At 40.9% G+C, this 27,222-nt stretch overlaps 1 protein-coding gene across 11 annotated transcripts in view; it reads left to right on the plus strand.

The window, feature by feature from the left end:
- The window catches only part of Ih (hyperpolarization activated cyclic nucleotide gated potassium channel Ih), a 154,730-nt gene that overhangs the window by 80,412 nt on the left and 47,096 nt on the right, over positions 1 to 27,222 (plus strand). For all 11 annotated transcript variants that reach the window (XM_076769226.1, XM_076769227.1, XM_076769228.1 and 8 more), the window contains 2 exons: positions 4,771 to 5,168; positions 13,366 to 13,636. In XM_076769226.1, coding sequence (XP_076625341.1) covers positions 4,771 to 5,168; positions 13,366 to 13,636 — 669 coding nt within the window. The remainder of the gene's footprint in view (positions 1 to 4,770; positions 5,169 to 13,365; positions 13,637 to 27,222) is intronic.

Genomic DNA, 27,222 nt, shown 5'->3' on the forward strand with positions numbered 1-27,222 from the left:
TTGGAAGTCTGATGTTTCAGTTGATCAGTATATCGTTCCTTAAGCTGTGGTATCGTTTGGTCTACCGAGTCTGTAACCCAGTCGCGTAACATCTTTTGTGACAACATTGCGCAAACAGATGTTTCTATAAGTATGTGCGCAGTTATAAAATCCACAGTGGATCTAAGCATTCGTGTGTATTCATTCTTAAGCTGCTCACGCACAATGTCCCGAGACAGAAATATAAAACCTCGTTGTGTAATGCATTTTATTAGATCATTTTATTCAACGAGGTTGCATTACCAGACTTTGCTCCACGTGCATGTTTATGAATTATCGTCACACATTTCGATCGTGTCGCGTAACAATGAACTTTAATTTCTTCGTAGACGTTCATTAAAAATAATGTATACTTTGCTGCAAATGCAAAAGAAAATTTTATTTAAGAACAACGAAACTTTGACTTAATTGTAGCGATTAACGAGACATTTCGCCAAGTGTGATTGTGGTTTGAGCTTCTCTGAAAAAAGAATTCAATTACATTAGAACAATCACCAACTGAAGTAGTCATAATTGAATTGCGATGTAATTGAACTACTACTTAATTGAACTAGCATAACTCTGCACAAATTTCAAGTAGATATCTCAGTCTCTGTGTACGAATATTGCGTAACGTCAAACGTCGTCTGGAGGGGAACATTTCTCGACGCGTTCTCAACGATGCCGCGAGACGAGACTGGTCCGCGAGACGTTTCTGCGAATGTGCACGCGGCTATAGACGTCTCGAGACCCATCCGTGCATCCACGCGATTCGAAGCTGGTTCTTCAGTGATGACTCGGTCGCGTATAAAGAGTTAACACCGTCGGTGCACTCCGTGTTTTTTCCAGCTTCTCGTCGTCGCCCTCTCGCACCCCCTGGGGGGGTGGTCCCTTTCACGTGTCCCGGGCTTGGGTGTCTGTCGTCCGTGTTTCGTCTCCCTGACCCGTCCGTCGCTTTTTTTTTTTCTCTCGAGCCTGCAAGAGGAACGTGCGAACGCAGCCTCGCACACAAGGTGAGACAGCCACTCGTCGCTATTTTCGCGCACCCTCCACCCCTGCTTGTATTGTTCGCGGCCCGTATCGGCCCTTGTTAATTGGGGGAAGGATAATTAGCGTTCGATCAGTGTTCGGGTCGCGCAACTACGCCTCGCGTGGAAGTAAGAATGATCACAATGGGCGGCGGGGCTCGTTCCCGCGCTCGATAGGTGGTAACATGCTTTCCGATCCGGTTCGAAACTAGGTCGACGTGTTTTCGCGGTCAAATCGCGTGTATTCTGTGCTTCCTGGGGGATACCGTTTTGTTTGTCACGCGCTGACTGCTGCTGGGTCGCCTCCGCGTCCCTAACGGGGCACAATAGAGCGATGTAAAATCGTTTAGACGGTATGTGGAGCGAATATCGTAACGCGGACTGTTACTCGGGGATTCGTCGGTGGATAGCGGGTCGGAAACGTGCCGTGAGCATTTGCCGTGCGAGGCTCCGTGTTCGAGGAGGACGATTTTTAATTAACGAAAGGGGATGGCGCGCTGGGAGGGGTGACTTTATTCGCTGAATATCTTTAGAGACTTGAATTCTCATTCACTGTTCACTTTGGCGAGAGTGCAGTAGTTTGTAAAGATTTGTGTAGATAATTTTAATCGATAATTGGAGAAACTACTCGTTTCTCACGGAATATTGTAACGATCGTGATTTAAACTATGGAAAATGATTCTTTGTACAAAACTGAATCGAAGCTTTGGAGTACGCTTTTCCCGTAGGAAGCTTGGTTTTCGAGAAAATCGATGTTGAAAATTCGCCGGGCGCACGCGAATTTATGTAAGTGAGAACCGAGTAAGTTGGCCGTTCAAGGTCACCGACTGGTTCCCCCACTAGTAAGTTCCGAATCATTCTAACCGATCACGCGCAAATAATGCTCATTTCTTTAAATGTCAGCGTGTTTTAAGCACTTTCTTCGACGTAATTCCAAAGCTGTTTCGAAACGATCATTGGATTCTTTGAATCGCACACTTTCCGATGGTCCGCGAACTCGACGGAATCTCGACATTTTCGCGGATATTTCGCGACAGTGTAATCGTTCGGCGCGGTTCAATAAATGCGCGAGGCCATATTCATCTCGCGACGCTCGGAGCCAATAGAATTAATTTGCGAATTTATCCGCGACGCGAGGTTTCCTTGCATTCAATGAAAGTGAAATTAAGTTGGTTTCATCGAGTGGCTCGCGAAGCTCGTCGAGTGGCGTTGAGCGTCGCGCGAAATGGAATTTTTCTGCGTCCGATAAGAGTTAAATCTGATCCTTGATGAATTAAAATTCGAGAGCACCGAAGATCGCGCCGGTGGAATATTAAATTAGTCGCGCGCTTTCGTTCGAACTTGAACGGAGGCTGAATTTCAGTCCAAACGATAGAGGATATAACGCAGTTAACCGAAATCAATAAAAATCCAGTCTGATCGTTTAAATTAATAAAATAAGAATCTCCATTGTAACGATCCTGACCTTCGTGTTCATTTTTATTTAAAAAGGGAAAAATAAACAACGAAACACCTCCTATCTTAAACATGATCAACAGTCTTTTTAATGGCCCTGTACAAAGGATTCCACTGTCCGCAATTCTAACGTAATAGACTCCAAGCAGGCAGGGATATTGTTTTAACACTGTGACAGATCCGTTTGTACACAGCTGCGAGAGAATAATCGCGGTTAATCCTCAAAGAGTACGCAGATAATGCGGTTCAATTCTCTGAGGTCAGTTTCAAGTACGCCGATGAATATTTATTAGCTGCTAAATCAAGGGATTCCGTCGAAGCTTTCAGAATACAAATCGTCACGCATTTACCTCTGGCAAAAGTGAACATCGATGCCTCGAGGCTAGTGCATCTTGGTTGGACGAGAACGCTATGAAATTGTGACTTATACCTCGTCTAGATCTTTCGACGTATTAACTTCGATAATTTCCTGTACGTCGAATAAATTCTTCGACGAGTCTCACTATGCGGTTAACAGGAAACGATTATTTGCTACGGTTCGTGTAACGATGCAGGATAAAAAAAAAATGGTAGAAAAAAAAACAATTGCTAGTTCTAATTCCTTCTTTTTTGGATTGGAAATTCTACAAAGTTAAATAATTCTTTGCTTGATTCTTGAGTTCGATTGCAGAGTGGAGGAATTTTAGATTATAGTCGTTCGTCGATGTTAGAACGGAGGCGAAGAGAAGAATGGAAACGGAAGGTTTGCAAAACGTCGCAGTGTCGTAGATAGTAGACATTTATCTGGTACTACGATCAGAGGCCCCAGTAACTGCACGAGAAATCGTTTTCAGCCAAACGAGCTGTCGATAACAGCGGTCTGGGATCGTTATGCCGCGTTTCTTGTCGTTGGGTCTTCTTGCGATTTACCTTCGTCGATAGGCTCCTTGTCATGCGTCTATTACTTTGAAGCATTGTGTCCTGAAACGATCGAAACATCTCTGGAAATCTCGGAAGGGTTCAGGCTCTGAGCACAAAGCAAACTAAATCGGTTGGAATCTCGAAAAATTACGTACAAAGGATCCACGATGAAATATATTTTTGTATTACCAAATTGGTTCGTTCGTTTCGTGGCACTTCAGCTCCCTACCTTAATAGAAAGGGTTAAATATACGACGGCTTTCATCCCTGGCATTTGCTTCGTTCTTCCGAATTGTCCGGAAACGCGATCTCCTAATTGTCTGGAGTAGCGTCACGGCACGGTTAAAGGGTATCGATTTACCAGCCGCGGGACAGGAGGAGCGAGAATCGGCGGGCAATTTGTCGAGAGCGATAAAACGCGACGATAAGGCGCGGAGTGTCCAGAATCACAAGGACGACACCGAGAGAGAGATGGAAAGATTAAGAAGTGGAACGCGCGTTGAGGCCGGGGGGTTTGCAAACGGGTAAGCCAGACGGTTCCAAGGGTAACTATCAGAACGAGGAAACCAGAGCCAGGATATGTGTACCGATGACGATTAAGATACAAGTGTTGCTCCTTCGTCGACGACGTTGCTGGTCGTTCGCGAGAGGAATCGGCTCCCAGCATGCGTGCACTGTGCCACGAACTGCTCTCGAGTATCATTTTCTGCTTGTGACAACCGGAGAAGTGACTTTGGTCATTCATAACGTAGATTTGTGTCTAAAGAAAGATCTCCGTGCGGAATTTCAATTCCCATAACACAAACCCTATCTACTTGACGCCCCACAGGCGTGCTCCGCACATGAGCCATGTCTCACCGACTTCTATGACTCAGAACTCCAATAATGTTGTATAGTTCTCTATCTAAACACGAAAATACACTGAAACTAGTCCCAGAACTGAACTGGAAGACTCTATGAAGCAAAATCTCTTAGTCAGAAACCCTATCGTGCGGAATTTCAATTCCCATAACTACTTCCCTATCTACTTAACGCCATACAGGCGTTCTCCGCACACGAACCTTGTCTCACCGACTTTCATGACTTAAAACACTAATAAAGTTGTGTAGTTCTTTATGTAACCACCAAATTCTACTGAAACTGGTCCTAGAACTGTAATAGAAGATGCTGTGTCCTAAGGGTTACCACTTTTAACCCTTAATTTATCTCAAAATGTATGAATGAAAGATAAAATAAGAATATGGTTTCTTATAAACATTGCACACAGTGCAGAATTTGCTTTTCTCATACCGTAGACCTGTTCCAGTAGATAAAAAGAATTGAGACTAGAATACGGAGGTCGTCAATGAAAAATCGAACGTTTTTCCAGGGAGGGCGAGGGCGGCGGCGGTGGCGGGCGTTCCGTGACCAGCGCTGGTGGGGGTGGAGGAGGAGGTGGAGGTCGACGGGCACCGAGTCTACGACTGGTGAACGGAAGAGCGACTACAGGGGTCAGTTTGCACACCAGCAGCACAGAATCCGTTCGTTCACCCCATCACCACCTCGGCCAGCAGCAGGGCGGCAACAATAACAACAACAACAACAACCATAATAACAACAATAATAACTGCCACGCCGGTAATAACCCCGCCGCGAACAATCATCCACGGCTTAATAAAGATGACAGCATCAAGATCAGCATCGAGAACACGAACACTTGCACGGACAGCCTCGTCACTGCTCTAGACGACGAGACCTTGCTCATCACTGATTTCCTGGGCGATACAGGTGAGTCGTTCTTTTGTTTCTATCATCTACCGTCGACTACCAAGGTCACTCAACCGAGTACATACGTTTTTATGTAAGTTTAGAACCACCAGTAGCATATAGGAGAGGTTCTCAACTTTAGAATTACTTTCGATGCAAATTTCGAGTTTGAATAAATATCTGACAAAAAATACGGGCTGAGAACCACTGTCGGATAGACATACACAATGCGTCGCGCAATTGGGACGGGTCGTACCTCTTGTTTCGTTGGAAATAGAAAAAAATGGTAGAGGAAAAAGTCGAACGGTTTAACAAGCTCTATCTTTGTGTGACCTCATTTTTTTGGTAAGTGCATCGATGCACCTGCCAAGTTCAATCGCACATTTGTTTTTTTAGAATGGAATTAGACAAATTGGCTTTGCATATATCTCTCATCGTCGTTCGAATGGATACTTTATGGAATATTTCGATTCAATAACATATATAAGTTATTGTAACAATGGCAGAGCTCAGAAAACTTCGCGTAGACACGCAGACAACAGTGTCTGGGTGAACTTGAAATGCTGCCAATCCCTTTGTGCTCAAGTACTTGAAATTTACTGATGTCTTCTATCTGCTGTCGTACGGTTTGAACAAACCTGTCTCAAGAGACTTAATTTTAGCAGAGCTGAGCAATCCTCGCTCGGCTACACGTGGCAAGTGTTTGGATAAACACGAAGGGTTCCAGCTCGCGAGCTTATGTATTTTAGGTACCCTTTCATTTTCAAACTGTTCGTTTCCGATAGACATGTTTTGAAAAGACTTTAGATTGATACGATAGCGGAACCGTAATCCGAATACATAATGCCAAATACTTAGAGCAGAATCAATTCTCGGAATTGACTCGATTCTTCACTATCAACCACACCTTACCAACTCCAATGACTTAGAATTGAAATAAAATAGGATATTTCTTTATTTAACTGTCAAGTTTCACGGGAATTAGTCCTAGAATTGAAATGAAAGATACCATAGAACGTATCCCCTTAGTTTGACTTCCTCTTGTGCGGAATTTCAATTCTCATAACTACTTCCCTATCTACTTAACGCCCCATGGGCGTTCTCCGCCCACGAACCTTATCTCACCGACACCCATGACTTAAAACACCAATAAAGTCGTGTAGTTCTTTATCTACCCAGCAAATTTTTATTAAATTTCGATCATTATTAATTTAGATAGTTAAAAATCTTTTCAAGGGAAGTATATTTTCTGCTGTGGAATTCGTAGAGTACATTGACAGACGGGAATACGCTGACAAACGCGCGTATCTCCGTTTTGTTTAAGGGTGTTAGGTTACCGAATCTTGCTGGCCGGAAATTTGATCATTCGAGCTGGCAACGTATATTTTTCACGTGTTCGGCGAGAGGTTCGTGAAAAACGAGTGGGTAGAAGCTTTGAGTCTTCCCGCTGGCGCAATTTGATACGAAATTAATTTAAATCATGTTCTGATAAAACAGAAAATTTTACGAAAATACTATTACTAGAAACGAATATATGCAGAAAAATGATTAGTGATTTAAATTTCATTTTTACTGCGATGAAAATAAAACGATACATTCGTGAACTTTGGTTTTTGAATATAAAGACGAACGGTGCCATTTATTTATTAATTAAGCTATTACCTGCTTAAATGGCTTGATCGCTGAGTAATGTGTTTAATATCGATTTAATGAAATTGTTAATGCACGGTATGTTTCGTTCGCATCAAGTGGTCCTTTGAACTATTTGTGTAATATAATTAAAAAGTAAATACAATTGTATGAAAATCAGGAAAGCTGAAGCTGATGCACGTGTCCACGCGAGAATATGGAGCACCGTTGACGTGTGCGTAAGAATGCTCGTTGAATCACTCGTTTGCCAGTCGACAAATGCGCGTAACGAGTCTATTATCGGCTGTTGCAACGTAGAAAAGCAATCGAGCGGCACATGACAACATAAAGAAGCGAATTTCCTTCGACGATAGAATCCATATTTTTTTTTATTAACGAATTGGGCGTTACTTTCTTCTCTGGTCTATCGAACCCCCTTTCCTACGTGGATTACGTTTGTTTATTTACATCGTACATTAACGTGGAAACAGAATTTTCAACAATACTAACAAGGTTTTATTTTTCTTTTTTTTTATTTTTGCATACTTAGTCGATAATTCGATCTACTCGTTAACAGAAAATAATATCGAACGAACGTGTAGCGTTGGATGCGCACTGTTTGTGACAACTTCGTTTGCGGTTTCCAAGAATCCGGTTTCACTTGTGGTTTCCCTGACGAAAAGCATAGATTTCAGGGATAGTGTTACGTGTCATTGATTACCTAAAGCAACGCGTGCATCTTCCGTGGGAAATTCTTTGTTTTATTCAATTAGAAGATTATTGCTGCAAAAAGAAGAAAAATTAAGAATTTTTTGGTTTAGGAAATTCTGTTGTATATTTATTGTTTCACTTCTTCGTGAACCTCTCAAAAGTAAACGAAAAATCATGAAATATGCAATGTATTAATCGTGTATCGTAAAACTTCATTGATTATATGATCCTTTAAACGTAAAATCACACGTGACTAAATAAAAATAATAAATCATTGAGCTTGTTTTGCACTGAGGGTTACTCGTTTCATAAGACGCGATTAACATACCGGTTTTCACTGATGGATTTACAAATGCAATTAAATAGTGTTTCTTTTTTGCCATCTCCGTAAACCGCCATTAAATTGAATTATTAACAATCACGAGCTTGAAATATTACAGTGTCAAACCCCTTCGATTGCAAGACGCAATATTTTACTAACGCGACGTAAAATTGATTTACTCTCTAAATTATTTATCATGAAATTCAGTTATACGAAGACTCCAAAAAACAAATATTTCGAATTCCACGTTAAACTCACCCCCCTCAGATTTGAATATTTTTGTTAAAATTCCGTCTCGGGCCGAATGCAAATTATTTTCATTTAACCTACTACTGCTGAAACATTTTTCAAGCATGCATAGAATTCAATAAGTACAATATAACTCAAAAATTAAATGACGAAAGTCAATTATATGCTTTTTAGAGATTAAAATTATTCTGATTCTTTTCAAATTGTTTTCTGTCGAAATTGCCAATCTACATTGTATTGCAATCATAAATGCACATCTCGCTATTAACAATATTGTTTTACATTGTCAATTATTATTTTCAATCGAATTCATAAGTGTTTGTAACATCCAATCAGTTTTTAATACTGCGGACAGAACACGATGAATATGTAAATTATTTTTTTACACGATTGTCAGCAATTTGAAATAACATTCGAACAATGAAAAATTATCATGAATTCTGAAACGTATAAAAGTCTTCCTCTGAGTAATTAATCTTCTCGATGGAAATACAAATTGTACTTCAATGTTTGTAAAATTTTTACAACATTATCTAATCTTTATTCGCAGTATCTTATGCTGTTATTTGAATTTATTAGAGAAATATTTCCGAGCTATTTCTGTTGCTGAAACAGACGGATGATTCGAGGTTTCCAAGTTCGACGATACATTCGAGACTTTCATTACAACGCATCCAACTTCGTTAATCCCCTAAGATCCTTTAAGGCTCCCAAAGATCCCCAAGATCACAGAACTTGAGACAACGATCCAACTCAATTTCAGTTTTCGAGCAACACATGAGGTGTTTGCATCGAAATTAATAAAACTTCATAATTGAACAAACAGCAAGTCTCATAAGACTACTCATACACACCAAACGCCATACAGGCGATCCCAACATATGAAACCTGACCCACTAACCCCCATAATGTCCCCTACGTTTGTTTAAATAATCCAATAGTGTACTTCAACTCCTATAACATTCTTGGTAGCAGCAACGTCATTACAAATTTTACAATTATTAACGCTCCACCATTATAAACGATTCTAAAGCAGGTTATAAACTTGAAATGTGGGTCAATAGTGGCATCATATCCTCCACGACCGTTAACGTTATCGTCAATACACCTATTTTTTATTATAATATCCACATTCCCTCACCTCTTATATTCTTTATCTGTTCATCGAGATCTATTAAAACTGGTCCTACAAGTAAAATGAACGATGTTCTCCGCACACGAACCTTGTCTCACTGACTCCCATGGCTCAAAACTCCTCTAAAGTTGTATAGTTCTCTATCTAAACACGAAATTTCACTGAAACTGGTCTCAGAACTAAAGAGAACGACTCCACGGAGCATAATCTTTTAATCAGACAACCCACCGTGCGGAATTTCAATTCCTATAACTACTTCCCTATCTACTTAACGCCCCACAGGCGTTCTCCGCACACGAACCTTGTCTCACTGACTCCCATGGCTTAAAACTCCTCTAAAGTTGTACGAATCTCCATCTAAACACGAAATTACACTGAAATTCATTCGCTATCCCTTAGTCATACTACCTTTGGTGCAGAATTCCACTTCTCATAGCTGCATCCATATTCTCATAACGTCCTTTATGCGTTCTCCGCAGTCGAACCACGCCCCACCGACCCGAGTGACTCGGAAGTATAGTAAACAAGTGCATTTCTCTATCTACCCAGCGAATTCCACTGTATCTTGTGCGCAAATAATCGACGTCGCCCCCCGTCGAAAGCGCGAAACACGAAGAATCGCGGCGGTACGCGTGATAATTCGCGTGAGCGTGTGGAGGCTCGTTGCATTCCAACCGGGCTGGCCAGTGTCAAGGTTGACGGGAGATCGTCACGTGGATTTGCATACGTTCTGTTGGAAAGAATCGAGAGACGCGTGCCTCCTTGGGCTCCACAATAAAACCGGTCAGTGCTTCTCTCTCCGTTCCCTTTCTTCCTTCTCCGCTGCTTTCGCCAGCGGTCGCTTCTTTTTCCTCGTGTTCCGTTCGTCATTAGTCAACCTCTGCTCCGGGGGACCAGTTACGCGGTAAACCGGGGCAGACCGTACCCGCGATCCTGAGTCTGCTTTCGGGCGATGGCCGACGTTCTGCCGCGCGTCAACACATTGGACGAGCAGAAGAGACCGCTGTTGCGAAAACAGAGACCAACAGCTGACGATATCGAGTCCCAAGGTTGCCGCAAATTCGTTGCTAGCTGGCCTGATCTTTATGCTCGTAAAACGCACGCATCTGGTGAGTCCTCTGCAACGTCGAATCTTATAAGTGTTACCGAAATAAGACATGCACGGATTACTGAAACCGCGAACACCTTTCGAAGGATAAGAGTTCGATTAACAGTCTTGAATTAGAATCGACGAGTTAACTTGTGGAACGATTGGAAACGTGTGTTACAGTATCGTAGGATCGAACTGTGATATCGACCATAGTTTTTATAATATCGAGCAGTCGAGTTGACAAGTGCACCGTGTGTAAACGAAGAAGTAAAATAATAATAAATTAGTATTGTAATTCCAACTTTCTAAGCAGAAGAATTTTGTGATAAGTGACACAGGAGGTCTAAGGACTACTGTAACCTACATAGTTTGCCTGGTACGAGGATTTGCCTACTACAAATATTGTACTAGAATTCATTATAAAGCTCAATTTCTGGAATATGAATATCCACTATAATAGCAGGTGTGTAAAGAACTTCTCAGTCGAGGCATGAAATTGTAACTAAAACATACTCTTCTAAATACATAGATCTTGCAGATTAAGAATTTAAATTTGCCAGTGAACGAAGTAGAAATGAATTAGTAAAATAATAATTATTTGAAGACACACGTTTCAGAGAATGGTCGACTATCCACCGCGAAATAAAATCCACCAATCAACTAATTTACACAGAAGCATAATAATAGTAATAGATCGAAAATTCTGAATGAATTACTAAAACAAAAACTTGAACGATTTCTGAGGCAAAGATAGCTTTCACTGAAGAAGAATGTGACAAGTAATGGATGAAACTCATCAATGATTCATCTTATACGGATAAAGGATCGCCAGAACTGTGCACTAGTTTCGGGAGACCTATTGAACGATACATCAAACTCTCGGTTGAAATGACACGTGTCAGAGAAAGAAATTGGACGTAAAATAAAATTTATTAATAGACTTTTTTCTTTATGCCACGACATACAATTACAAAACGATCCTTGAAATAAAAAAGAAGGCTGATCTCTGAAATGTATCTAGGTTTCAGTAATACTTAACACCTTCTGCTTTAGAAGCTTTTAAAAAATTGACCAGTTGTTGATCAATCTTTATATTCGTTTATTCTCTTATCGTGGTATTCTCTCACTGGAGAATTTTAATTTTTCGTGTTCAGGATCTTGGTTTGTCGGAACTATGCTTCAGATGATGTCATAGCTTGATGAAATAGCTCTCAGAATAGTCTTCGTGACAGTGGAAATATTAGTTTCGAAAGACTAACAGAAATTTATACAACATTAAACTTCATTGTCTTGACAGACAGGTTTCGAGAAATAAAACTCACCAGTGAATCGTTCTGTGTGCCCAACATGCAGCAAATATCAAAAGACTATTGAGTATGAGAATACTAGAATTGCCTTTTCAATTATAATTGAAATTAGAATTGAAATTTGTTCTAGTAGTCATTCTAACATTACATGTTCGAGCTTACACATTTCTTGCAATCTTCCAACATGTTTTTATCACTATAATAATCATTCGTACAAACAAGTTACTGCGCTATTGAATTTTACATCAGTTTCGAGATTACGATTTTCTTGCTGTCTTGGACTTACCTCTTCAAATAATGACATACTTAAGCTCTCTCCCAGTTGTTCTTTCAACATATTCCTGCCATTGTAGTAATTATTCACGTGCAGAAGATGGTTCACTAAGGAATACTGCAACAGTTTCAAGGTGATCATCTTCTTGCTCTGTTACAGCTGTCTCATCAGACGATAAGAAACTTGAGCCCTGTTTCAGTAGTTCTTCAAAAGTTTTCCTACCATCTTGATAATTATTCATGTATATAAGACGGTTCTTTCATGAGTTTGGATCTGCCTCCTAGTAAGCAGCTTTTTGTTCTCCGAGAACTGCTTTCAGATAATGTACTTTTGTATCTAATTACAGACAATATGACCGTTTCAAAATATTCCTACTACTACGATAATTGTCCACTTATATAAGACGATTCTTTCATGAGCTTTAATCAACTTCTTAACGAATACTTTCCACAACATTTTTGCCAGATCATGTAGGCGAAATAATTTTCCTGATCCCGATGTTACACTTTCACCAAAGTACAGTTGCTTTCCTGGTTTATCGATTGCTTGAGTTTCCAATGAGATGCACACGATCCAATTTCATGCGATTCGATGCAACCAACATGTTCAATATCAATTAATTATCGGTAAATTATCTTCAATAATTGTAACCCGAAGTAGGTTTTGTGTCAGTGTATTTAAATTGAAATTGTTAAATTTACAATTAATCTATTCGCGAAAGATTATCTATAATATAAGTTAATCTATAAATAGATAGAAATTATTTGACTAACAATCAACGCAAATGGTACCCGATGTTCTTATATCCTCTTGTAAATGTCGTGTCCGTTATAAATAGCAGAGTTAAAGAGAATTCTCTCAGTTACTGTATTTAATAGAGCGAACAGTGCCTGGAGGTTTTTACGTTTCGCGTGTAACTGTTGATGGTGTGTATGGTATGTTTGGGAACTGGAAAGGAAGTCGATGGGAGGTCGGAATGAGCTCGCATGTGCGTCGACGATTGTGGAGGGGGTGTTTTATAGCATTGCAATCTGTTTTTACAACCTGACTTGGGTATAAATTATATGGGGCATAGCATGGGGATTAATACTTCCAAGTCAGCTATTATTTACAATTAAAAAATTTAATTTCCCTGCTCCTTGGGAAGGCCTACGTTTCTCAGAAATTAGTACTGTCTATTTCAACGGACCATATCTCAGTCTATAATTTCAGAAGTTTACTCTGCGTTACAAATAGTCGATTAAATTTTATAATTGAATTCAGTAGCAGATTCCAGAGGAAATTGGATAAGAAGAATTGAAAGTATCTTGACCTTAGTCGACTCAATTTTAGAATTGAATTTAGTAGACAGATTTCAAAGGAAATTAGATAAGAAGAATTGGAAATATCTGATGTTTGAGAAAGGCTTTTAGAAAGATGAACCCTCGAAGATTAGATATAAGCTGGACCCTAGAGTTTCGTTAAAAGGGTGACACTAATGGCAAGGGCTATGTTTTTCCAGGCAACGAGATGAATTACAAGGGCAGCGGGAAGGTCCACTTCGGAGTGGACGACGTGTCCCTCTATGGGACGCCGAAGGAGGAGCCTGGCCCGGGTTTACCGGGCCAGGAAGTCAAGCAGAGCTTCCTGAAGAATCAGCTTCAGGCCCTGTTCCAGCCGACGGATAACAAGCTGGCCATGAAGCTGTTCGGCAGCAAGAAGGCGCTGATGAAGGAACGGATCAGGCAAAAGGCTGCAGGTCACTGGGTCATCCATCCTTGCTCCAGTTTTCGGTGAGTCTTTCCGCAGTCTATCAAACTATTTTGCCTCGACAGGCAACGATATCGACCGCGTGGACTACGAATACGATGAATTCTACGACTTTGCGCTTCTTCCCCACCTGGAAGACCACTTTTTCCTTGAAACAGTGGCCTGAGTTAGGCTCGTACTTTGCATAAAACATAGAAAAAGCTAGCCTCCCGATGGCTAGCTTTTTAGGAAGCATAATGCAAGTGACCTTCTGGGATAAATTTGTTTTCTATACTAGAATTCAATTCTATATACTAGAATTCAAGTAGACAAGTGCTTCTCGAAACTTGTAAGTTTGTTTCATAGTTGGAAGTTGACCCAATCCCTTTGCAACCACCTGTGTCTCCAGCCAGGTGAAACAGATTGTTTAACGTAACCGTTAAGTAACCATTGTTTATTTCTCAAAGAAGCTGACATTCGTGATAGCAAAAAGATCTGGAACAGCCAATTAAATTCGATCAGACCATGGACAATGTCCATCGTTTCGTGCTCACCCAATTAATTATCTCCGTGGCTATAAATAAGAATCTCGTTCCGCGTTTACAATTTACTTTTGGACAGTCACTTCCTTTTCGTGATGGATTATGAGATCGTAGCGTAGCATCAGATCGCTGAAGCTTTATAGGAAGTTCGTGTATTGTAGCGTCGAAGGGGAGATGATTGTTTCTGGCTCTGACCAGTTTGCTTTGAATTGGGATGGGAGCTGAAGCGCCCTCGGCGATCAGTTTGATTTGTATAAAAAGCAGACCGCAAAGGGTCCCCCGCAGACACGGGCATCGAAGTACAACAGTCAAAGTAAGATCCCGTACGCGACGCGATCGTTAACGAGGAACGAATTTGAAGGATTTCGCGCGCGACAACGCGGACCACTCCTGTCTGTCCTAATTACCAATTAAAACGTCTAATTAAAGTGCCTTGCCGCGGTAGCAGGAATTCGAATCGAGCGAAATGTTACGTCGAACGTTTCTTCGCCCGCGATTGCGCGCTGATCGGCTATGACCCAGTTCGCAATTTCGCCGGAGAAAACAATCGATGATAAATCTGGCTGCGCTGAATAACACATGACTCTATAAACACGCTTCCGGCTCTGTTATAAAAATACGACCGCCTGAAATGTTTGGATGAACTTTGACCACCGCGGAAACGGTTTACGCTTGTACATGCAACACGTCAAGACAGCAGTACGTGTTGTCCGATAACTTTATATGCAAACTGGGCCGAGGTAGAATTTTCAGGGGACGCTTTTCTCAAAGAAAAGAGATGTGCAAATTCAAGTACCTGAAATTGACACAAACTTTGTTCCAGTCCATGACTACTTGAATTAGTAGTCATACACAAAGGGAGAGTTCCAGTAAACTTGAACTTAATACTTAGAAGGTTTCAATTCTTGTTTGAGAAATGTTTAACGCATAGTATAAATAATATTAATATTACTGTTTTCGATCAGTTAGCTTCTAGAGATAGCTGCAGCTGATTCGAACGGTTCAGTCGTTCAAGAAAGTCTGGTTTCCGGGTTTGCAAGACGTCGGGCAGATTTATTTCCCAAGAACAGGTCGTTCGGTCTTAAAATTTTCCCGGTCCTACTTATATCCTCGCGTGTCAGACCTGTTGGAAGAATTATAGACACTTTGGGGATACCTGGCCTTTGTCTTCCGCGACAGGATAAAGCACTTTCTCGTATCGGGGTCGAATTCCTCGGCCGGCTTGGTCCCGGAGAACTGGAATGCATCTCTCCGCGGCGACATATTTCGAGGAAAGACTGAACAAAGAAGGTATTCGTCCTGCGGGAGCAGGATAACGCGTTCCTTTGGGTACGACCGATCGATTCTTGTCGTTGGAACGACGATGGTCTAGTTTGGGATAAAGGTGTATCGGGAAATCGTTGTTTCCGGTGACGCGCGGTACCTACTTTCTCAAAACAATTTACACTTCGGTGTGATACAACCTTATCTACGCAACAACTACCTCAGAATACTTATCGTCAAACGGAAAATAAATTTTCATTGGCATTTGTAGGTTCGTTTAAAATTGTTTTTGAATTCCCACGAATCAATCTTTATTTAGCGGTTATTTACATTTAATTATTGTGTCGACTGCTAGGGTGACTAGGAATAAAAATGGAAATTTTTATATTTTTCAATACTTCTTCGTGAGAGTATCGTCGATGGATTAATGAAGATTTCCCAATGAAAATGAGTCCAAACATGACCATATTCGGACCATTTTTAATTATATGTATTGCATGGACAAAGAAAGATTAGACCTAGATTGAAAGGAATGTAATATCACGAGTGAATAGAATGTGGACGGCAGGGAATAATTTTTATTCAATCGCAGGCCTTACGATTGTTAAAACGTCCCCAAACTATAATTACACTATAGTTTTTTAAAAATGATTCGATTTCAAAATGGTCCGAATGGGGCCATGTTTGGACTCATTTTCATCGGGCTGATCTCGCCAATCCATTAATAATATCCATAAGACGCAATAACCTTGTTTGTCGTTCCCGTTGTTTCAAATTGCCTTGCTTAATTGCCAATAGTATCGAGACCTCTGACTCTAGTTTCAATCAAACGATCCTAATATTCTATTTTCTGGTGATTCGTCACTTACACCGCAAGAGAACCTTCTAACATCCACCTTAGACACTTTTATTAAAAACTTATAACTACCATTAGGTCAACACGGAGTCCCCAATAAACAGCTACCAGAAAATGATCATGAATGGCTATTTTTAAGGCATCCAAACGATCATTCTCTATTGCTCGTGACTAGTAATTATTATTTAGGGGGCACGTAGCGTGGGCGTTCGAAGAAAGTACCTTGTACTGCGTTCGTTTCTCACGAATGACCGTTTGAGTCATCTTCTTTGGCTAGTTTAGGGTTAACGACGGGGTTAACGGCCTCTTTGTCGCGTCGCCACGGGCCGATGCAATTCCTGGGAACGAAAGGGGCGTGTGTTTTTCAAGAATCCGTCGTTATAAATATCGTCGCCTGGTGCGATAGCTTGCCGCGCGCACGCGGACCTAACTATTTTTAGCCGAACCTTTAAACGAGTATCTGACATCTGGCACGCCGGGGATCAGAGGTCATTTTTATAGTTAGATTCCGTGGACCGTAAATACGTCTCGCTTCCTGGATTGAATCAGAATAGATCAACCTTGTTCATCACCGGGAAAATCCAATAATTGCGCGGAATTCTGAGTTACGGGGATTGAGCAACCGTTTCGTGGAACGTTCCGCGGTGGATGTTGAATATCGTAGAAATTCGTTGTGCGTGGGCGGTTGTTCTTGAACCTCCATCGCGCTGTCTGTCGAAATCTTTCGCGTCATTGAAACATTTTCTAATTTCATTTTGTATGCAGTATTGATGTGTAATTTTGGTCGCCTTAATGGATCGAAAGAAAAGAAAATTTGTTTTAGATAACCTCCAAATGTAGAATTTCCTCTACATTCAAGCGAGCAAATATTTTACGCTGTCGGCACGTTACCTTGTAAAACAAATTAATCGTCAATGCAATTAGAAACGTAGGGTTATCGATAAGGGAAACATAAGTCATTGTATTATTAAAACGACTTTGTTTCGTAAACTAAAAGAATGTGTACATGTTGTACCAGAATAATTACATAATTGCATATAGGCGCGCAGTCGAAGGCTGCATTTAAATTTAACCTCAAATGGTGTTTAATGCTCCATGTTTCTAGGTTACCAATATACGAGCTGGAAATTCCTTTGAATGGAAATTCATAGTTTTCGCTACACTAATCCACACGGTTTACGACTCTCGCGTGAAAGTTTAAAACGTGAAAAAAATTAGCATTAAGCAATGATTCTTGTGGTCAAGCAATTGTTAATAAACATTTCATCTTGTTCATCTCTCTATCAAACATATAACAATATAAAGATATAAAAGTAAACGGTAAATTATTAGGATGTAATTCAAATTAAAAATCTGTGTGTTTGTGACATCCTTATAACTCCTATTGTATGGGTCCAATCCAGATGAAATTTTATTTAGTTGATCTTTGTGATCCAGTGAATAGTATAGGCTGTTTAATTTGTACAAATATTAGCTACAAGATTTAAATATAAATATTAGTGTAAAGATTAAATTGCTTGTTTACTTCGAGAATCATTTCTAAATGTGGTTCTCGTTACATTATAAATCTTGCCCAATACATTTAGGAGGTAACGTTTTTCGTACGTGAAATTCGATTATCGATTAAAATTGCATTCCAAACGTTTTATATCACGCCCTGTCGGAGAAAGAAGGTCGAAGTTGGCGGATGGTTCTTTGGACACTGGCCAATAGAGCGGGTCAATGAAATCGTAGTAGCGCAGCGGCGTCGAATGTTTAATTAATGAGTCGACTCGATTCCGCAATTTGGCTTTATAATTTTGTTTCTTCCGCGGTTGGATTAACGCCCAACGTTTGTGACTCATCCAATGGATCATTTATGAATAAACCAGACATTATGCAGATGCTACCGATCGAATGAATGGAATATAGTCGATGTAGTAATCGATGGCACTTAAAATGGCGTCAGAATTTCTACAAAGCAGATGCTGAATATTCATTGAACGTCGAATGATTAGTGGAAGATCAAGTATAAATACTCTACAGATATTTATGCGATGGTTTACGAATTATCTACGATCGAACATCACTTTTTATTCTTGGACGTTTGAAGTTTATAGGTTAGGAAGAATTTTTTAGGGAGGTCCTAACAGGAAACGAATAATTATTTCCATATTAATACACGAAGTGAGAAATTACAATATTGATCAAGTTTCACATACCTCCCTCTTAGGTTGTCTCTGCTCGGTTCTAAGCTAGTGACAACTTGAAAGGGTTTCGATAAGCCGTACGGCGGATGAAAAAGCTTTCGCGGAGAAACATTAATCAAGACGTTAAAAATATTACATTGCCCGGTTAAAGTTCTTTTGGCAACGAAAGAAGCCAGCAAATATTTTTCCTTCCCGTAGAATCTTTCCTTTCATCTGATTGTCAGTCGACGAGAATACGTACTTACTAGTGGAGGATGCACGAAATAGGGTAAAGACTTCCACGAAAGACGCTTTCGACGGAACCGTGAATTTATTTCATCGTGCCTTGCGAGCCATTAGCGAAATTAAGGACCGGAGAAATTAAAACTCGTCGCCCTAGAACGTCCAAAATATTTCTAGTATCCGGTAAACAAATTACTTACGAAACGTCTCGGATTCATAGTTTCATCAAATATGTCCTAAAATATAGGCTCGACAATTTTCCATTGAAATATTAGTAACTCTGGATTAAGATTCAATTCTGTGACAACCTGGCGGGGAATAATTCATTAAGATAACTACTAAAATAAATGTGGTTTTATTAGGGTCGTAATGCAGAACTCTGACACCTCAGTTACAGTCACAGTTGAGAATTACTTCTAGTACAATTAAACAGTCATGGGACGAATCCAGTGGCATACTCATTAACGATCACATGTATCAGTTTCCAAGCGTCGAAGTACCAAACAGTTATTGAAATAGGTTGTCACTGCTATTAATAGTATCGATACAATTCGAACATCGAGTACCGTTGTGACCTCAAGAATACTATAATGCAGCTAGCCCATTATCAAAGTTATGGATTATTCCAATAACTTATAAAATATATCTACTCGATTTTTAAAAATCAGGCCTCCAAATTTTTATTGTCTCGTTTAAATCTAGAAACATTATTGATTGATGTTAACATGAAGCTTGAGAACCACTGTCTTAAAGCATTATATACTCCTAAAAGAGTCAAAAACATGTCAATATTTATAATTTCTTTTATTTATTAGAATATGTTTATAAACAGCTGGGATATAAGCATCAGTGTCACAGCATGTTTTCAGTATAGTGTCTTGCATAATATTCCATTAAAATAAAAAACAAAACAAGTATAGGCATCCAGTTTGTTATTTGTATTAACAAATAAAAAATATTAAAAGATTCTATAAACGTGTAGAAACAGAACCGCGGTGGAATTTTAAAGAAATCTTGATTCGTTTCCCCGAAAAAAATTCCCAAAGTTATTCTCGTCGGTCCTTTATCGTTTCCCCTGTGTCGAGGGGAATCCCGCGCGTGTAACGAAAAATGGAGTCGCTTGATTCTCCCAATGGTGCCCTAGCGAGAAGCAGTCGAAGCCGAGAGGACAAAGAAGGAGGAAGGGAATGCGGATTGAAGCGGGTATGTTCGGCATAATGGCAGTTAGAATCATGCCGGCTGGCATCAGCTGTAAGAATGATCTCAGAATAATCATCCGATTAAGCGAGAGGAGGCTACCGTGTCACTGCAACAGGCACGTTGCTTCGAGGATCGCACGTGTCGCGCGTGTGCTCGCGTCTCCATGCGCGTGCACCGATTTCCCGTCTCTGTTCTCAGCATCGTCGAGCGGTCTTCCTATCCACAAGTCTGTTAAAACTCCAGAAATCCCAGATTTACGGTGCGGAAGGTACTTCCGTTTCGTCAGAAGCGGCAGAAGAAATAAACAAACGAGTATTCCAAGAAGAAAACTCTGCCTCCCCGATACGCGAGTGTAGTAGCTCTATGGAAGTGGCAGGAATACTTAGGAACACTATGAGTGCTAGAAGTACTAGAAATACTACGAATACTAAGACTACTGAAAGTAGTAAACTTATTGGAAATACTACAGGAGTATTAGAAGTGCAGTAGAAAAACTAGTATTATTAGAAACTTGTATGAGGCACACTGTGACTACTAGTAGTGTCAAATACTGGAAGTACAACAGGTGGAGTATTAGGAGTAACTATCTGCAATAGGAAAACTTGTATTATTAGAAACTTATGAGTACTAGAAGTACCAAATACACTAGGACTCCTAGAAGCACTCAGATTATTGAAAATGCTGTACTTTAGAGAACTACTAAGAGTATTACGAAGTACTGTAAGTAGTAGCAATATGAATATTAGAAAAAGTAACAGTATTGGAAACATTACAAGTATCAGAAGTATCACGAGTTCTAGGACTATTAAAATACTAGACGTATTAGTGATAATTGAAAAGTATTAGGACTACTAGTCAAGTAGTTACAAATACCTCTAGTATCCACATGTAAATGGCGTAATTTTCATCGTAGATTTTAACCAGTAGCGAAGTAATCTTTTTATAAAATTCTAATGACTACGTTTCGACCCTTCAACAGTCTACTAAATTGGAAGTGCTTGAAGTCTCATCGCTACCTGTAGGAGGTGGTACACGTGGTAATATACTTATACGTCTGCGGTGGGCTAAACAGCCCGAGCGTCGCTCGGGGTAAACCGTCCGGTGCTCGACGAGTCTTACTAAACTGTCAAAGGGTTAATTCCATCCAGGGCCGTACTCACCGGCCAGTCAATATACGCACCGACCCCAACAAAGTGGCACGCCCCCCATACACGGGAATTCCATTCGATGACGTTTACGATGTAAACTACGATCGCAGGGAAGGGTCAGGAACGACTCGATTCGTGCCGGACCGATAAGAGCACCAGCCAGGCGTCAGGTCCATTCGCGCGGGATGATTAGGTGTCTCGACGGCCGGCATCATTAGTCGGCGCAAGACAACGCGTATCGTATCTCGCGCAGTTCATATTCACGCATTCCCCCGGGTCAATTAAGACGACTCGTAGCTATTCTATCATTCCCGACCCCGGTTATGCAATTTCGCGTCGAACGCCATACGCAGGCCTGCCCGTCTATTTCAGTCCCGCCGGCGAATACTCGTGGATCACGCTGGTTGACTCTAATTTCATCGCTTTTATCGCAAATACGACGAAAGATTGCCCCGTCTAACGAATCAACATGCGCTGATTTTTGTTTAGATAGGAATCGGTGAGCCCCCCGGTGACCCTAACCTCAACTACCGAAGAAAATAACGGACGCCATTGATAACAGAATGTAGGGTTAGAAACCAACTTTGATTAAAAATAGTCTCGTAAACGTAAACGTGGCTGCTATAAATAGTAGGCTGTTGCTAGGCACGGTATTAAAAAACAAAATCTCAAAAATAAGAGTCCCAGAAAAATTATTTACCCCCAAGTTTCTGCCCATCGTTGAAAACAGAGGGAATATTTAACGTGGTCGTGTTCGAAGTCACGTTATCACATATATTTTTAGATTTGACCTCCGCCATTGCGTATAGATACACAGTTCCTGTTCGAAAGAATATTCGAACCAAGACTGGTCCCACGCTTTGTACTCGCGACGATGGCGAAGCTCCAACCGTCGCACGTCGTTCGATCATCGTTCCCTAGCACGGCCTTATCACCAGCTTCGTTTGGACTTTCGTCCAGCGTGTCTGGAACGTCCAAACGAGACAAAGGAGCCAAGATTAGCCTGGTTTCCCTGGCCCAAGTACAAACTGTTATTATCGAAGTCCGTAGAATAGGGCCGGCGAGGCGTAGTGTTGCTTGTTCCCTAACTGCACGGCCGTTTCCCCTCGCGGGCTATCGAGTTTTATTCGACGATTAATTAGGAAAAACGCTTAAGGGGAATGGCGCCGTTTCGTTAATGCCCACCTGTTCCGGGTATCGTAGTTGTTCGCGTTCCGCCATTGGCATTATAATCGCCGCGAAATTGTTTTCTGCATCGCCGTCCGGCGATAGTAAACGATGGCGCGGACGTGGACCTTAAGAGGATATGATTTCGACGGTACCATAAGTGGGTTGAACTTATCTCCGCGGCTGCACCGTTGCCTTTTCCTTTTTTTTTTTATCGTCCTTCTGCAAATGTCGTTCGTATCGACTGAACCACTTTATTCGGTGTCTCTCAAACTTTTGGCCGGGGGAAAAGTTTTACAATGGAATTATGTTTCCACGTTTTTGATATACTTTCCAACAAACACTATTAAACAAGTATCTACGTCAAACGATTGGAAAACATAACGAGAAGCACTGACAAGCAACAAAATACTGCTTTCTGATTCACGTTAAAAATTTGGATAACATTTTTGAACAACATGATTTTCTGCAAAGAAAAAGCAACGTGGTATGTTTTATTCTGACTATTCAGAACGCCATCGACGAAGTTACGAACGGAGAAAAAAGAACAATGATAAGTTTATCGAATTTCACGGCTATTTCATCGTGGAGACGCCATTTGCCGAGGAGTTTCCAAAGAAACGAGAAGGAGCAAACGTTCCTTTCGTCGATCGTCCGACGTTCAACGATTTCTCGTCGACGAGCTTCGACTTCAATCAGCGTCGTCACGTGGCCAGCCATTACGTAACCTGGTCTGACCGTGCCACATACCGGCGGTCCGTGTTAGCGGTAGGAAACCATTGTTTAAATTTGCAAACTACCTAATGATAGGACAGAGCCGAACAAGGCCTCTGCAATTTTCAACTGCCAGCCGGTTTCCGATCACATCTGCCAAGTTTAGAACGACAGGAGAGTGTCATCGCACTTGGCGCGATGATAGATGTCCAGATCGGGGGACTTGGGTGCTGGTACGGAGATTCGAATGATCCAAAAGTTCAAAGTATGACTCACAGATTCCAAACATTGAAAACTTTACTCAAACTAAAACTGAAAATATAGTTCTTAAATTCGATTCGTCCAGACACAGAGATTAGAAGTTCGAGCACTGTGAACAGTTCAACAATAGTGAATCCCCAACGTTCAACAGGTTCAAAGTATAGTTGAGTACTTTGAGTTAGCGATAAGAAATTTGTCTCAGTCTAAAATTTAAAGTTATTTAATTAAAGTTAGTTTGTTTTGGTCAAACGTAAAATCCAGACGTTAAATGAAATCCATATAGTTTATCGAGTATAGTTAGGGACAGTTGAGTTCTAAAGGTTCAAGAAGTTCATAGTATAGTTAAAGAACTCGAACGATCAGAAATTCGACTATCACTTAGATTGCAAATATTTTTCCGGAGTTCGATTCGAGCAAATTAGAGTTCTAAAGTTCAATAGAATTCTGTCAATGGTCCCCATGTCAATTAATATTAATGAGAAATACCAAGATCGGATATATTAATCATTCCGGTCCTAATGACCAGATTTTAATTGCATTAAAGCCGAGAAACGAGTAATAGATTATAGTAACAATACGCGGAAAATCGAGAAGCCATTAACGAAAATCAATGAATAGGCAATCACTCTTTCGCAGGGCGTAAAAATATTAATGACACGCTAAATCGAGATACTTGGGACGACCGTTTCGTCATCGATCAGTGTCACTTAACGCCAACGTACGATCCATGCGTAATTATGCGTTATAATTCGAGCTCCACTATTGATTCCCATAACTATCCACGTCAAAATATTAAAAATGTACCGATCACATACTTTTATGAACGTCAAAATATTATTATTATCTAACTTCAATGTCATTACTGTCAAGTACTAGTATAACAAATACTCGAATACTGGAATAGTCAATTCTTAGATACTTGAACAATTTAACAGTCGACTATTTGAATACTCAAACGTTCAAATATTCGAGCAATTCGAATTGAATATTCAAGTAGTCAAGTAGTCAAATGATATTCAAATGTTCCATTATTAAATAACGCGAGTAGACGTAATCTGAATGCAAAAGATAAAGGTTGATAGAATCGCGAAAGATCAACGAATGTATCAATGAACCCGCCGCGAGAGGGAAGGCGATCGATCGCGTAAACTCGGCTGATCCGACTTTAATGGCCGCGCAAACTTGAAACGTTGCGGGATTACTTCCTGCCCGAGTCAGCGACTCGCGTTTCGGAATATCTCGCCAGAACGTTTGCCGATCTTATTAGAACCCGCGAATGAAAGGAAACCGATCACACGACACCATTTCTATCTGCTCAGAAACAATTTCGCCTACCTTGTTACTAAATCTTCAAGACAAATAAGACACTCTGTATACAATCCTATTTAGAAAAATAGATTAATTCCAAAAAGGTTCTAACCTGCTGGTGTGATTGAACAGCCCATTCAATTAGATACTTAAAGTGGTCAAGATAAATGGGGCATCACGCGTGCAAAATTATTTCCAAGAGAGATTAATTCCAGGAAAAGTTCCGCCCTCCCTCTGTAACTGAACGGTCTATTCAGTTAGCGTTTCAATAGACTGGCACAATATTGCAAAACTGAAATTAGAGTCTACATTTGCTTCATACACAGTCTTGACACAGTTTTCACGAGCGCTGCTCAAAATGGCCTTAGGGTACGAGGATTAATTTTGCATGGACGTCTATTGTCTAATTTCTGTAAAAAGGAATTACTATTCCCACGGTAAACATATTTAACACCATTACCACTTCCTACTGTTATAGTAAATCGAACAGAATTATTTCGACTCTGTGTTTCCAATCTACAATTTTTTAAAAATTCTTATTCAAAACATTTTGAAAATTAATATCTCGCTGCATTTGTCGATTCCTTAATATCGTAAGCAAAAGGAGAATTGTTCCATATAAAATATGTATACAGCTTAAGTGGTGTTCTTATATTTTAAAATACAAAATGGAGTACTTTTGGGTGCAGAATGGTTTAAAGAGTCGATTTATGTAAAGAAGTCTACAATCTTCTGTCCTCGATAGGGCCAGAGTTATGGTCCGTTCCAGTTACTAGATTCGCCCTGTACACCATCGAATAAATCATAAATCGATAAACTTGGCTCGAAAAAGAAATGTTACCAGAAAATTCCCAGCAGAGCTCGCTGCATCGCAAAGCAGCATGCATCCCGGCGTACCCGTGCATCGGACATGTATGGCCTTTCAGTCGGACGTCGCGGCTCCCTTAGCATAAATTTGAAATTGCAATCGACGTCCCGTTGTCCCATGACGTTCCGAGCCACCCACCGCGCCCAAGCTCTACGCGGCTATTTATGTACAGTGTTGACACGCTGCGCTTAATTTAGTCTAATCGAGTGAACCCGGAAGCTTCGAGACGCTATCGATCCTCCGACCAGCCTCCTGGTTCTCGAAGATGTCTGGAACGCAAGCGTGCATAGCGACCAGCCTGATTCCCTTCGACGCAGTTAATCCTGTTGCTGCTGCATCCCGTCTCCCGCGGGAAATAGAAGTATAATATTCCATCGAAATATATTCTAGCCTCAATTTTCAATGAGAATACGAAGAATTCGACGTCAATCGATACGTATGAGCGCTTAAAAATTGTGTAATAATGAAATGTGGCTTGGTTTCTTTAGTGCGTCGCCTAGGGAATTAATTTCCATGATGTCGTCCATGATTCGACGTCATCTGATACCCTTGGTCGCTTCGAAACCGTATAATAATTCAACATTATCATATATAACCTGAAATGTGTCTTGGTTTCTTTACCGAGTCACCTAGGGAATTCATTTTTTTAGTGACTTTTTGAAACCTGTCTCTAGTGGACCGGTAGAGTGATAGATCACAGATTATTGAGATACTTCAGCCACTGTATGCCCGCTTTCAAGTGACAATTTTTACCCCGGATTCAAGACAATTATCCCATCACTATTATTTGAGTTTATTGATTCCAGTTAAAGATAAACATGGATACCTACTTCTACTCTGGTACGATTACAAAATGAAAGTTTTTAACTCCCTTGTAATAATTATAATGAACAGGTTGCTTTTTTTTAATTTTGATCGAAAGATTTAACCACGAGGAAACAATGTTTGGAGACCACTGGTAATAATAATAAAAAGCGAAAGAATAACGAGATTGTTTGGCTGACCTAGAGGTCCCAAAATCATTACCATCGGCAACAAGGTCAGCCTTCGTCTCTGATCGACATTTTCAAGTTGATCTGCCCAACGAACTCCCCCCCTCTTTCTCTCTCTCTCTCTCTTTCGATGTCACCTTCACCGCGACCAGGTAATCTCGCGGGAGTTTCACCCGTGTGTCACACGCTCACACGTGTCGTGTATTGCACGAGGAGATATCGAGGCGGCAGGTATCCGATGGGCGTTCGTGTGTCGGTGCGACCCTGCGCGTTAGGTCTTACTGGGCCATGGCCGCCTGGTTAGCTATAAGGAACAGGAGGCGGTTCAAATATTTTATTAGTCCAAGATTAACAGCCATCCCCCGGCGGAGCTGGTTTCCGGGGGGCACGGGGTCGAGAGGGGCGCTCCGGGCATGATTTTGGCGCTGATTTTGCGAACCTAACCTGCAATTTTGTCTGGATTGAAAATAGATTCGTCGAGGTACGGGTGTTCGATCGATTCACCGACTTCTGGAGTTCGGTAATGTCCAGAGATGCCAGATTCAGCACCCGGTGCCCTACTCACACATACCAGATCACGCGTACGTGAGCTCGTAGAGTTTCGGAAAGTCGACAAAGGCAACCTGACACATGCCCTCTTTCTCGATTATTCCGGAGCTGCCCGAAGTAATTTCGGACCGCTTCGTGGGAGTCGAGAGAGAAAGGCTCACATTTGCCTTCTTCCTCTTAACAAGTGAAATCCGACCTCCCGTCTATGGCATGCGATTCGGAATCTCGACTGCCCAGGTATCTTTACTTGCCTTTCCTAGAGTTCATTACTGAACTCTGCAAATTACTCCAGGTTTCTATTTGCATCTGATGACCTCTGATGACCAGTGCTGACAAAAGTACAGAACTCCC

The sequence above is a fragment of the Colletes latitarsis genome, chromosome 7, assembly GCF_051014445.1.
Source record: "Colletes latitarsis isolate SP2378_abdomen chromosome 7, iyColLati1, whole genome shotgun sequence".
Taxonomy (NCBI): domain Eukaryota; kingdom Metazoa; phylum Arthropoda; class Insecta; order Hymenoptera; family Colletidae; genus Colletes; species Colletes latitarsis.